At 41.5% G+C, this 14339-nt stretch overlaps 1 protein-coding gene across 1 annotated transcript in view; it reads right to left on the bottom strand.

Annotated features, from left to right (window-relative positions):
• RFTN1 (raftlin, lipid raft linker 1) overlaps positions 1–14012 on the bottom strand; it is a 94969-nt gene extending 80957 nt beyond the window's left edge. The window contains exons 1-2 of the mRNA XM_039703312.1: positions 13647–14012; positions 3170–3325 (exon numbers count right to left, since the gene is read on the bottom strand). Of these exons, the coding sequence (XP_039559246.1) occupies positions 3170–3314 (145 nt within the window). The 5' untranslated portion in view covers positions 3315–3325; positions 13647–14012. The remainder of the gene's footprint in view (positions 1–3169; positions 3326–13646) is intronic.
• Positions 14013–14339: the final 327 nt, after the last annotated feature.

Below are 14339 nucleotides of genomic sequence, written 5' to 3'. Positions count from 1 at the left end.
GCCAAGCAAGGCAAAAGTTAAAAAATAATTTAAAAAATTTAATAAACCAGCATATTTTCTTACGTTCTTTTAGTTGTGTATGTTAGAAGGTAAACAGTAACCAAAGACAGCCAGCAAGCAAAGTTAAGTTTCTACCTAACTTCCCAGGAAAAATGATCGCAGGAAGGTTGGACCAGATGACCCATTGTTGTTCCTTCCAACCTCACTAAGTGATTCTGTGAGTTCATAATAGTGTGAGCTGATTTAAAGAAGGTTCTATTTCTCTTCCTGACAATGTGCTCCCTTCACGTCAATCAACTCCAGCATTCTTCAGACTCTTCCACAACACACAGATACGGCAGAGGATAACCAAATGAAAAAAACTTCATAACCTGCCAGATAGACGAGTTAAATCAATTCACAGAGCTGATAGGAGGCAAGGGAGAGGAGCAGGATTTCCCCACATACAGCTGCAAAAATTTACCAAAAAAAAAAAAAAAAGCAGCCAGCCAAAGTGCACTTTAAACATATGCCACATTCTGGAACTGATCTCTCTGTGATTATCTGGGTATCAAATTTTCAAATATAAGCAGTTCTAAACTGCAAATATGACCAGCATCCACCTTTATGTCTCAAGCCAACAGGAGCTGCTTTTGGAACACAGGAAGAAATGCTAACAACTTCGAAAATTTCTGGCAGTAACCTGTGAATTAGCTCCTACCTGCAGCATGGAGATAATCACATCCTTCTCACCATTAAGATTAAAGACTTGTGAGAGATACAGTTGTCAGAGCAATCATTGCTATAGAAAAGCTACAGAGAAAAATGAGTACCTGTCTGCACTACCAAGCTCACTAGCCTTGTAAATATGGCCTAGCACAAGAATACAATAAAATTATCCGTAGCCACTCATAATTTAACATGGCTTATTCTAAAAACCCAATGAAGGAGAAAACCTGTGGAAAAAATGATGTCATCATATACATACATACTGGAAGGGCTCAAGTAGAGACACAGAAGACAGACTTCTCAATCCAAATGTTTTTTTTACCCCTCTAGGAGCATTTCATTCTTAGAAGCCTCCAAATCCACACAGCTATAGGTGAAACACTCATTGTTAACTCTGTTTATCTGCAGAGGTTATTTCTCAGCAAAAACATAAATTAACCAGCCATGGCTTAAAAAGCCTGTAATGTCATAACACTACATAGAGCAACACAAGCCTTCACACAGCCACGACTAGACAGGGAGGGAACTGCCAATCCCTGAGCACACAGTCATATGTGATAACTAAGGAAAAAGAGCAGGAACAACAGCTCCATCCCCCCCACATCTGCCTATCTGCTGACATCTTCAGAGACTGGAGTGATGGGGATACAACATGCCAAAGCAGAACTCAGCAGCGCTGGAGAGCTTATGCTATTTGGCAAGCCCAAGAATCTGATAGAAGTGCTTCTACTAAGTCTCCTTAAAGCCATGCCTCCTAAAATTGTATTATAACAATCTATGATTAGTAAGAAAAACTTATACAAATATGCTTTACAACAAACCTATGCATTTAATCAGACTTAGAAAGCCTGGGTTTAACTTTTTCTCTTTTTACCAGACATCCTCTGTGTCTGAGGCAAGCCACATTGCTAACACAAGTACTGATTCTTCCTCCACAGAGTGTCAAAGATGAGACTTCATGAGAGAACAGGAGAATGCATTTGGTAAAGCTTGAGAGACACTCAGACAGAACAGTGATGAACATTCCAGAAAAGCCCAGAGAAGCGTGTCCTCAATATTAATTCATTTTCACTAATGACACAACTTGCAATACATCTCAGTAAAAGCTGTCAAACTATCAAAGGACATAAACAGTTCACTTTGAAATAAAAACACATAAATGTCGAAACAACTGCAATACATAAACATGAAAAAAATTCCTCTACCATTTGCTTGGTGTTCTCAGTAACAGCAGTGCATCCCAATTAGTGTATCAAAAAACTTAAGAGAACACAAATACAGAAGACAGGCACTCAAAGTCTGCAAAGACAAAATTTCTCAATTCTCACAACTGCCTACAAGAGCACAGTCCTATCCAATCACCGGTGCTAAACCTCCACCTTTTTCAAACTCAAGTTTGCTTCCAGCAGGTTTTAAGACCAATTCCTACTACTCTGGGCTGACACGCTGAGCTGCACGAGGTGTCTCATCAAGGGACACACCAGCAGCTCTTTGTCTCACACCATGAGAGACACACGGCTCCAGCTTCTCCTTTGACCTGACTTGCAAAACAAGAGAAGTTGCAGCACACTGCAGGGCACAGAGGCTCTACCTGGCACCCTGCCAGCCAGCTCTAGCACATTTTGGTACTGTGTTGTTTTATATATAGCAAGAAGCAGGTCCCAGCCTTCTGCTCAAGCTTCAGATTTCCAAATGGTGTGAGGAGTAATTGCTTGTTGAACAGGCTAATTCTGAAGTGAAAGAGGGCACAGGCAATGGTGTGAGCAATACTGGCAGAGATGCCTGACGTCAATCAGCAAGGAAAAAAATGGAATATCTATGGATTGTCAAGAATTAAAACAAGACTATTTCAGACTGAAGAAAAAAAAAAAACCAAGGTAAAAATTGCATGAGACCCAATCTTCACCCCTTTGATGATTTAGGTCTTTGGTGTCTCCCACTATCCTGTTTCCACCTACATGGGTGCACCTGTAAGTATCTATAACCGCATAAGAGTTATTTATGGCAAGCTACCAAAACTGAAGACACTAACTTCAGCCTCTCAAAATACCTCTCACAGAGCCCAGAGGGCATGAGGGGAGCAGGAAAATGAGCAATAAAGTATATAACCCTGAATTGCTTTACCATATGAAAACTGGATAAAATGCAAATTAAGGGAAAAAATGTCCACATCAGAATAAAAACACAAACAAAAAAAAAATCAAAGAAAACAAAACAAATAATAGGGGCAGGGTAAAAGAACCTAAAATCTGATAACCTGTAACTAGCTGTAAGGCTAAAAATTAACACAAAATTCTCGCCAAGATCTCTGCATGGAAGCATTTTGACTGAAGATAAGGCATTACTTAAATAGACTGAAGACATTTTAAGAATTTAACTACTATTCAAAAAACACTATGGACCAGTCAACACACTTACTTTCATAGAAAAAAAAATCTAAAGAAAAATATTATGTACTTACTATCATTTAGTGTCGTGAAGTCCAAGAATCGATATTCATAGCAAACATCTATCTTGGTTTCTACCTGGGGCCTCTTCAAAGTTGAATAGATATTACCAGGTCGTTTTTCATCATGCTTCTCTAACTTGTTCAACCCACAACCCATTTCAGCAGCTCCTGATACAAAGAGAAAGGGAAAAGGGAAAATGCGTAAACATGATTAACTTTGAGTTTTTTTGTTTCTGGTTTCATGCCCCACACTAGTACATTTGGGTGATTTTTAATTTTTAAATACAAGCTGCCTACAAACTACATAAAATAATGTAATTAAATAAATGCTCAGATAGAAGTATATACTACTCATATCTACCCTCAGTCATACTGTTATTTTATTGGAAAATTGACAGTTTAATGTATGTATTTTGCAACTTCCAAATGTATTCAATGGTACACTCTGGAAGACACACATTTCATTATAAAAAGTAGCTGAAAATGCAAAATAACTTGCTAATATTAAGGCTGTCAACCTAGTAACAATTTCTATATATGCAGTTACTAAGAGAGCACCTAGTATTAACTTTTTTACACAGATCTCTGTAATATGCAAATTAATATCTAGCCTTGTAATTTAATGGAAAAAGCAAGTTCTCTCTACAGCGAACTACCTGCGTTTACAGAACAACCTCACTTCCTCCCACCTCCTTTTTTTAGGAAATGGCACTTTACAAATCTGTCTTCAAAACAGAAGAGGCACCTGGCCACAGAATTGCATTAGATAAATCTAGTTCTCTTTAATAAGCTGCCAGCCCACAACATTTTAAAAGATTATTCCTGATAACCATTCCTGCTACACATTAAATGTTTCTCAATATGCTGCACATTATAGCTCATCTGAGTATGAAAGAATGGAAGAATACTTGCTGAAAATATTCAGGTGATCCAAACCCTCTAATTCCTCTCAACAACACTGGTGGGGCTCAGGCAAATTATTTCAATCAGCATCAAGTACAAAAACCAAGAGTATGAAGACACACCAGGTAGGCACCTGAGGTTTTTCATCACAACCCACTTAACATCCTGTCACCGCCTACACGGATAAAGTCATGCTCTGAAAACAGGGAGGGAAATGCAGAAGCAACACCCAGTAACAAAGAATGGCCCTGTCACCGCCTACACGGATAAAGTCATGCTCTGAAAACAGGGAGGGAAATGCAACACCCAGTAACAAAGAATGGTTCCCACAGGCTACCCCAGATGCTCAAAGGCATGGGATCCATTCAGTGTAAACACACTTCAAGGAGCACCAAGGTCAGTGTCACAGCCTCCCTGCAAGCTCTGACACACAGCAGTGAGCACCTGGGAAAGTTCAGTCACAGATCAGAGCTGCCTTTACCTTGACAGTTTATAAACCTAAAGCAGAGAATGAAAACCTTGCTCAGGTACACCATCTCCAAAGAGCTGCTCGTAAGCTTATGCCATAGCTCCACCCCCAAGAGCTTAGAAAGTTAGGCAGACATACAGCCCCAATGTATTTGGAAACTACTTGCAGAAAATTACCTACATTTTTATTTATACTGTGGTTTAGCTTTTATAAATTTTGTTCCTTCATACTTCCTTGCAAAATCATTCTTATTAATAGTTCCCAAATCCCTTGCTGTATTCTGCTATGATAAATGCATTCAAGCCCTTTTCTGCTATTTCCTAGACAGGATCTGTGGTCCCTTCATCACCCCACTCACTCTCATTTGCATCACTGTTCTCATTTCTCTACATGAACACAGGTGGCCATATGCTCAAAATAAGATCTTAACAAGGCTTATGAAAATAACATTCATGCTTCCCTGTCTCTAGTGCAAATAATACACCTACTGCACCTAAAATCATCATTCACAGCTGAATCATCATTCACAGTTTATTGTGACAACTTCCTAGCAGACAAAGAACCTGTTTCTCCTTATTTTTACCCAACACAACTAACTGAGAAGTTTCCAACTCATCTCTCATAACTTTTCTCTATTCCTTTAAGCTTCTACTACTCAGTAATAGCCTCACCCCATTCTCCAGCACCGTTGGAAGAAAGAGCTGGAAGTTTTTCTGGGCTCAGCAATACTACCCACCTTCTTATCATGTGCAAAGTCCATAAATACACACCTGCATCTTCCTGCAAAGTCCCCAATAAATAGATCAAAATAGGATTGAACAACACATTGAACTTGAAAAAAATTACACAGTAAATATTTGATCACGTAGAACCTGGAAGCAGAAAAACCATTTTCTATAAAGACTTTTAGCATTGAGAAAAGAGGATGATGTGATATTTGTATTCCCGAAGTTTCAGTATTTGGTGGATTCATCCAGCAAAAAAACATCCTTCCCTGATTATTTTGAAAGAAAGGCAAAAATTACTTTAACAATTTCTATCAATGAAATCAAGGTTTGCAGACTGTTTTGTTTTTTTAATTTGGAATTTAAGGTTAAAAATCCTTGTGATCTTTTCATGTTCCCAAAGTGATACTTTTTACCTTTTCTTTTTTTTTTTGTAATGACAACTATTACCATTAAAGGATTATTCTTTCATATATACAGCAGTTTCTTCTTTTGCCTGTGCAGCATTATTTGCTTCAGTCTAAAATGTTATTTATTTTAATACATAAAGATGTGTTGCATATTAATGAGCCTAACAAGACACTAGGTATTTCTCCATGAGCTATAATGGAACACATCTAGCAGCATACCTGTGCTAAGGATGAATTAAGATAGCAGTAAGTGTTAGCAAGTGTACCAAATTTCTTCTTTCAGTGATTGCCCAGTAAAATTCTTATACACCATAAGTACACAGCATTTTGTAAGGAAAAAAATTCCATTTCAGAGGTCATTCCACTACAGTGCCTGCAACCTTTAGTTGTGCAAATAGTCTGAAATCCACAGGACTCTTAGACAGTGATGGCTGCAGAAGGAGGCCTTGGGGACTCTGTATTTCACATCACAGAGTGTTTTGCATTCTTGCCCAAACTGGGGTGAAAGTGCTAAAAATAAAAACCTGCACTTCCAGCAGCAGCCACAGACACTCTCCTGTGCTTCTCCCGCAAACATTTTCTCAGCCCTTTGGAGAAAAACTCCTCCACCCTCACTACCCATGTGAGAATAACCTCTGCAAACTGAGACAACCCACAAGTCATTTAGCATGAGGTACCTGCCCACTTGGGAATGGACTGAAAACACGCTTTTTTTTGTTATTAATTCCCTGAGTGTCAGTGTTCCTAGAAGACTGATTTTCATCTTTGTGCTGTTTAGCTACAAACTTCAAACAGCATCCTTGAGGATAAAGGCTTCCTCACATTTCGCTAAGTATAGGCAGTTGTGTTACTTAAAGCAGGCATATGGAAAAGGATGATGAAAAAAGATCCTTTCACTTGAAAAAAATGAGGGATCAGGACAAAAACTATGTTTCACAACATCACAATCTTTCCACAGTAATTAGAACACAAGTGCTACAGCAGTAGAAAACAAATCTTAAAAAATAAAGTTCCTATTTTAACAGAGGAGTCTAAGTATGAAAATAATTCCACGGAGGTAGGAATTCTTAAAAGTTTTCTCAAATATACTGATGATGTGTATGACAAATCATCACTCAATCACCAAATTCTGCTCAAAATTATCCCACAAATGTCCTTCTGGGACAGCTTGCTTTATAACTTTTCAAAGGCTTTTAACATCAGTTATTACCTTCTTCCTTTCATTCACAGCGAAGTTAGCGCTGTTCAGTCTTCCCACCATCATCTGAAAGTATCTCCTTGCTTTTCATTTACAAATCTACTCGTCAACAGGACATTGTTCACCTTCTTAATTTTCTACATTGCAGTTATCAAAGAGTGCTGTAAGAAATGTTCATCACTGATGCAATCAAAGTAATCTAAATTCACTTCGATGCACCTTTTCACAAGGTATATTACTTTGCCCTAAGACATGCTTAAGGTTATTGTACTACATAGATTTATCCTGGCTTTCTATACCTGCATGTGAATTCCACTTTTATTCATATTAAACCAAAATATTATCACAAATATTCACTTTTTAGCAAATTAAAAAAAAAATCCTTCAAAGACATTGCCAAATTTTCAAATTCTTTTTGCTCTGCAGTAGGTTCTAAGACAAATATTTTCTTATTCATTAATGCAAAAATTAATTATCAACTCAGAAGTTCTATACTTAGGAAAAAAAAAACTTGGAAAAGTAACATTTAATGAAGAACATTAACCCCTAAAATTATGATTTAGCTATGGGCTTTTACAACTACACATGCCAGAAAAACTAATTCTGTCCAGAATCTCACTTAGTTTGCAAATTAATCTTGCATGTGCTCTATGATCTTGTTGATCTCAAACTGTTCACGTGTTCAGCCACATGATGACAAAACTAGAACTGAAACCCAAATCTCACAACAGATTGGGGTTTTTTAGTCTCCATCTTCACTTTAACTGCACAAAGCATCAAGAATAGAAAGTATGCTGAGCTGCAGAACAACAAAGCCTAGTCAATTAATTCCTTAGTTTCTCTTGTGAAGGCCAGCAGAGGCCTTCACTGGTTAGCAAAGGAGCAGCTTGCTTCTGCAAACTGAATGCAAAATCTAACCCAGGATTCATACATCCCAAACAAACACCCAACTCACAAGCTGCAGAATAAACCTCTTGCTGCCACCTCCTCCTCCCCAGTACTGTCCTGCATTGTGTATTTTAGGAGCAGAGGAGCTCTGGAGCATCTGGAGGCAAAGGACAGAAATCTATGCCAGCATGTGAAATGACCTGCCCCTGAATGCTCCTTGTCAATATAAGTTTTATTGAAACCAGTACCATCCTTTGCCATGAAAAAGAAAAAAACCCAAACAAAAAATTACAACAAATTGTAGTCACCAAGACAACAAAAAAAAAAAAGCCAGCAGTATTTCCACTTTTAATCACCTCTGTGATCCATGACAGTGAATGTATCTTGAATGTATCATAGGAATTTTTATAGCTCTTTTATAGAGATGTGACAAGTTCTCAGCTGATGATCTCTGAACCTCAGCTTTGCTGTAATACCCTCTTGCAGCTCGAATTTTATTTCTTGGGTTGCTAGTGTGTGTTCAAAATAGATGAAACACAACAAGTTCAGAATTAGCAAAGAAAAAAGATAAAATAATACCATGTAGCTAACAACTTATTTTCTTGTTAACGGTGATTCAGTCCCCAGGATTCCTTTTCAGAAGGAAAAGAGCACAAAGAAAATAAGGAAAAGAAAAACAAAAAAACCCTTGCCTTCTATCTGATTTTCTTTTGGGGGGTATACTGGGGAATAAATGAGGCTAATCTTCTGATTTATTGATCCATCCTTTCATGAAACTCCCTAACAATTTATCTCCAAGGAATAATAATGAAAATTACACTGAAATGTAACAGAACCACATGGCTAATGGAAGCTTGAATAGATTACCAGAATAAGTAATTTAAGGAATGCTTATCAACTAAGTACATATTGGCTAAACAGTTTATTTCAACTAATCAATGCATAATGTCAATGACTACTTAGAAGGATGATTTGAATATAATTCCAAAACAATAATTTTAAATACTTATCATCTTAGAGTCAACTGCTAAGTACACAGCATTAGACTGAATATTCTAGCAAATGTCTAAGTGAAATATACTACCAGCTGAAATAGGAACAAGGTAATTTTGGTACTTACAATGGCATCCAAGGAAAACATGCTGTATGGAAAATTAATGCTTGTCAGCTTGTTTTTAAGCAAAATTAGTGAGAGCAAGCTTGCTCACATTAACATATTTAAAGCATTTATGGGCCAGAACTAGTGAACGTATTTTGCAAGCTTTATAATAAATTTATTTATTTTTTTAAATACATATCCTAGGTTACTGTTAATGTTCTTTGCACAAAATATAGAATATAATATTCTTATTGATGAATGCAGCAGCTGGAAAACAAGATAACTGCAATGCATTAACAGGTTTTCTCTCTTGATTTTGGTTAAGACCTTTCATCTTCATTCTTCCTTCCATGGGTAATACTTAGGTACCTCACAGGGATGCTGGAAGGCATTTACAAATAATTGCAGGACTTCACATTTGTTGTGCAGTAATGAGACATGCTTATTTTCTTAAACCCTCACTCCTGCAATCCTGACCTTTCCATTTTCAAAATAACAAGCACTTCATGCTCAGTTCACTTGCTGGTATGTGGTCACTTAATTCTTGCATCCTTCTCAGTCTATGAAACACCAGAGTGTTTAGTCCCCCACTCAGCTCCAAACAAACCCTGAGAGTGCTTGCAAATTATAGCCCAGTCCCTTTCCTAGCACAGTTACAGCAATGAAGCAGAGAATAACAAGGTAAAAAAACCAGCAGAACCGAAGCAGAGAATTAAAAACACCAGACCTGGCAAACTGGGTGTACAGGTAAACAAAGAAAGCAGAACAGGACGCCAGGATGATCCTTTGTCAGCTCCCAGAAAAGAGCCACGCTCCTGACTTCTCCTTTTTCCCACCCTGCACAGGTTTCCTTACCACTGCACAGGTTTTTATTGTGAGATTACACCACCTAACAGGGAAAGTCCTTACTAAGAGACACCCACTTAGTCTTTTTTTTTTCAATAGTACTATCATGCAGGATGATATGTAAGCATATATTCAATAAATAATGTAATAATTTTTATTTGTATGGAGGGATCTGTGCTTAAGTAACTGATGTTTACCAAACAATTTGAAACATTTTGAAAAACTTATAGATACAAGGAACAATTACCATAAATCAGTCCCATCTATTGTCAGATGTTACAGCTGACCAATTTATTTTCACCACATACTTATGAATTTGACCAGTGCTGTCAGGATTTTGGACTTGAGGCTGATAACTAAATCTCAGCTTATAGGAAGGTTGGTGAAAGAATAATCCCAGATTTATCCTTTATGATTGATTTGATTTAAATTAAACTGCAGAGCAGCCCAAGTAAATCTGCAATTAAGGTTTTCAATTTCAAAAAGCAAATCTCAAAAACTAAGGAATTCATTAGTAAGATGAACAGGAATGAGCAACCTGAGGATGTACAGGGGAGGTCTGGAACATGTTTAAACTACAATATGAGTATCTGCAGAACTTGGAACTCAAGGAGTGACATGAGAATTCCTAAGAAGGTTTCCAGACACAGTGAGATGAATTACCTAATAAAGAAGGAAATGTAGAATAAGCAGAGAGCTTAAGAGACAGGAACAAAGTTCAGCAGAGGAACAGTCTCGGATCAAGAAGCACCAGCATAAAATGAAACGTGCCAGAAGCCAAGACATGCTGGAGAAGCCAAAGATACCACAACTCAACAGAAGCAGAACACAAATCAGGACTAATCTGGATTCATACCAAGAACTCTGGAAGACCTGTCATGATGAATTGCAGCCCCAATTGCTAGAATTAAAAACCAAACTATTTCATCGGATTTGGTACTGTCTCCCAGGGAGACAAGAAAATGTACTGACTGCACAAAAAAACAGAGAAAAACATCAATTGGCTAATTAAGACAATTGCTAGTCTAGCTTCCAGAGTTTCTAAGCTTCAGGAAGAAAGCAAAGTAATACATGGATAACTACGATACGGATTCAGGGAAGTTAGAACAGACTACCCTGACAGGACTTGTAAACACAAGTTACAAAGAAAGCACAGCACTAGCATGCAGCATGTCAAATAACACGCCAGCATGATAACATGATTTCAACAAACTTTTATTAGGTGCTATTGTTCTCATTGCAGCGTTCACATCACCAACGTGGGCTCAACTCTGCTGCCCTGCATGACACGCTTACTTTGCCCTGTGCTGTCCCTGGGCCTGCAAGTCACCAGGCCACCTCTGTGATCACCAACGTGGGCTCAACTCTGCTGCCCTGCATGACACGCTTACTTTGCCCTGTCCTGCAAGTCACCAGGCCACCTCTGTGGCTCCCTGCCACCAGCCACGCTTAAACTCCTCTAGGGAAACAACTGGGTTGTGTGGGTGTGTGTGGGCACGTGAGCAACAGGGTGGGAGCAAGCAGGATCAGAGAGAAGTGGTGGAGGACGAAGGCAAGCGCTGTGCTAGCGGTGGGGAGCAAAGTGAGGAACAGCAGGTTGGTGGGAGACCCCTGCTTCCCACACCACCCACATCACCCTGTAACATTCATCCAAAATATTTAGTACTTGGTGATACCACAACACCATCTTTCAGTAAAGCAAAAGATTCAGATAATAGCACATCTTTCTACAAAATACTTTTAGGCAGTGTATTTCTGGTCAGGATAACAAAGTGTTAATGTCACTGAACAAAGCACAGGTAAAATTTATGCCAAAATACCATGTGCAAATGTTCAAGCAAGTTGCCTCCATGCAACAACAGGAGACTACCAGGATGCTAAGAGTACTGCTATCAAGAACATAAAGAAAAATCACAGCAGATTAAGAAACAAAGACTGAATTAACCTGACAAAAGTATGCACAGGAATGTTAGATATGAATCCAACTTTCTTTTAAAGTTAACCCCACACCACTTGGAACCCACTGAGAACAGGCATGAGAAACAGATGCATATTGCAATGTATGCACAGCTGCTTAATGACAGTGAGTAAAATCATGGTAAAACACAAAACTACAGACTTGACAGTCCTGTGTTCACTGCCTTTTGCTAGTTTGCCTTGGAGTAGAACCCCAGCCATCTGATGAAGACAAAAAGTAGATCACTAGTGCAAGGTGTGAAGCTCTGGGATCTCACATGAACTTAGGGATGGAATAGAAGTTATGTGAATATTTTTTATTTACTTCAAATAGAGACTTATCAACTTTGATTTTCATTCTTCACAAGTCTGTGACCCCAGCTTTTCCACCACAGAGTCTGAGGCCAGTTCATTATACCCAATATGGTATTTGTGTTTCCCAGTACCACAGCTCAGAACTCCCTTAGGGTATTTAATCACAGCTGTATATACTCATTTCATGCTTCATTCTCAGACTGGGGAATGCCAACATTCAAGAGGTGGAAAGCCCCTTGTCTAATGTAACTTACTTGAGGTTAAGCTAGATTCCTAAAATAACCCTTCATTCTGAGACTTTTCTTTTTCCCTACAAAAACCAGAAATTAAATACACATATGTGACCACTAGCATTGTGAAAAAGAGGGTTATTGCTACTAACTTGTTATTCAATACCAAGATCTGAAATGGACTGGATTTAATAAAAATAAAACATAAAAGCAGATGTATAAAAATATCTCCCCTTGTAAGCTAGAGGCCAGCTACATCTTGATAAGGTTATTCTCCTACAAAATAAATAAATACATTTTTTAAAGGGAATAAAAATTGAAGTAGTATACAATCAGACCACAGCTTCCAAACTTTGGCTGAAAACATTATAGAACATTCTTTCAGGTATAGTTATATTTTTATTATTTTAAATACAGCATCCTCTTTAGCACAACAGCCACCCCTACCAAGAGTGCAGCACCGCTCCTGTCCTGCCACACAGCAGCCTCTGGCTCAGCTCGCTCCTGGTCCGAGCAGGGAGCGCTCTGGAGGGAAGCACGCTCAGGCGTAATGGAGAACAAATGTCTCCATTAATTATTTGACTAAGCCGAAAGTATCAAAGAAGAACTGTGAAGTCCATTCAACTAAATTCCCCCTTTCCAGAAATACACAGGCTGTAGGAAGAAGCTGTTTTGACAAGAATTTAGACAAACCAGAGAGAAGAGAGATGTATTTCACACTCAGACATAAAAACGCTGAACCACGGTCACACTGCCTCTTTATATTGTAAGAAAACCGTGCTGAAACAACATCAAGAACTTGAAAAGGCAATAAAATTGGAAAACAGCGACTGTAAAATCCCAGACCCCATCCAGCCACACGATGGCACGGCACCGCCGCCTCCAGGTGCCCAGCATGTGAGTGAGGAGCGGCGCCGGGCTGGGCGGGCAGGCGGGCGCCCGCCCGGCTCCCTCAGAGCTCCCTCCTCTCCCGGCTCTGCCTCACCGCGGCGGGGGCTGGACGCAAATAACCACCCCACTGGCTGGAAGTGCTTGCCGGCGATGCCGCCTCCGGTCCGCCCCGGAGGGCTCCGCGCAGGCAGCCCGGCGGAGCCCGGCAGTCTCCGCACCCACGGGCTGACAGGACGGCACCGCCCGCCCGGCGGGCTCCGCTCCAGCCCCTCGGCAGGACCGCAGCGAGCGGACCCTCTGGAGCAGCTGCACAGCCCGGAACCCGGCCGGGGAGCGGGCGGGAGGCGGTGCCCTCCCGCGCCGGGCTCCAGCAGCCCCTCCGAACCCGGGCACGCCGGCCAGCCCGCGCCCCGCTCCGAACTTCGGGAGCCAGAGGACCACGACGAGTCGGAGCCCCGGAGCGGCTTTCCCCGCTCCGGCGAGCAGACCCTGCCCAGCAGCAACCCCTTTCCGCCCCCTCACCAAGTTTGCCCGCCGAGCCTTGGGTGCGCGACAGTACCTGGGGCAGGCAGCGGGCGAAGCGCAGCCCGGTGGTGCTGAAGGATGCCCAGCGGGCGGAGACGGCCCGCCCCGCTGACAGCGTTTCCTCCTCCTACTCCGGCTGTCGCCCGTGCCCGCCCGCCGCGCTCCGGGGCCGCTCCCCCCTTGGCTCCGCGACGGGGAGGTGCCGGGCAGCGCCGCTCCGCCACACGGCCCCGCCGCCCGCCACAAAGTTTGTGCGGCGCAGGCCGGGGCGGCGGCTCCGCTCCCGCTCAGGCCGGCCGGGGGCCGCGGCCACTTCCTCTTCCTCCGAGCGGCGGCGAGAGCCCCGCGCCCAGCCCGAGAAGCGCAGGGAGCGGGCAGCCGCGCTTCCCGCCCGGTCCAGCGGCACAGCCCGAAGGCGGATTGCTCCGCCCGCCGGCCAAGGCGGGAAGTCCCCCGCGCACTGCCCACCTCAGCCCTCACCGCGGCCCCGGCCCAACTCCCCTGTACTCCCCCATCATGGCTCACGATACAAACTGGGAGGAGTGGCTGATACGTTGGAGCTTTGTGCGGCCTTTCAGAGGGACCTCGATAGGTTGGAGAGTTGGGCAGAGAACAACCGTGTCAAATTCAACAGTGGCAAATGCAGGGTCCTGCATCTGGGGAGGAATAAACCCATGCAGCAGTAAGGGCTAGGAGCCAACCTCCTGGAAAGCAGCTCTGCAGAGGA

This window comes from Passer montanus, unplaced genomic scaffold (assembly GCF_014805655.1).
Source record: "Passer montanus isolate IOZ18808 unplaced genomic scaffold, ASM1480565v1 scaffold10, whole genome shotgun sequence".
NCBI classification, from domain to species: Eukaryota; Metazoa; Chordata; class Aves; order Passeriformes; family Passeridae; genus Passer; species Passer montanus.
Note: the sequence above shows the minus strand (reverse complement) of the source record. Positions and strands in the feature narration are given on the sequence as shown.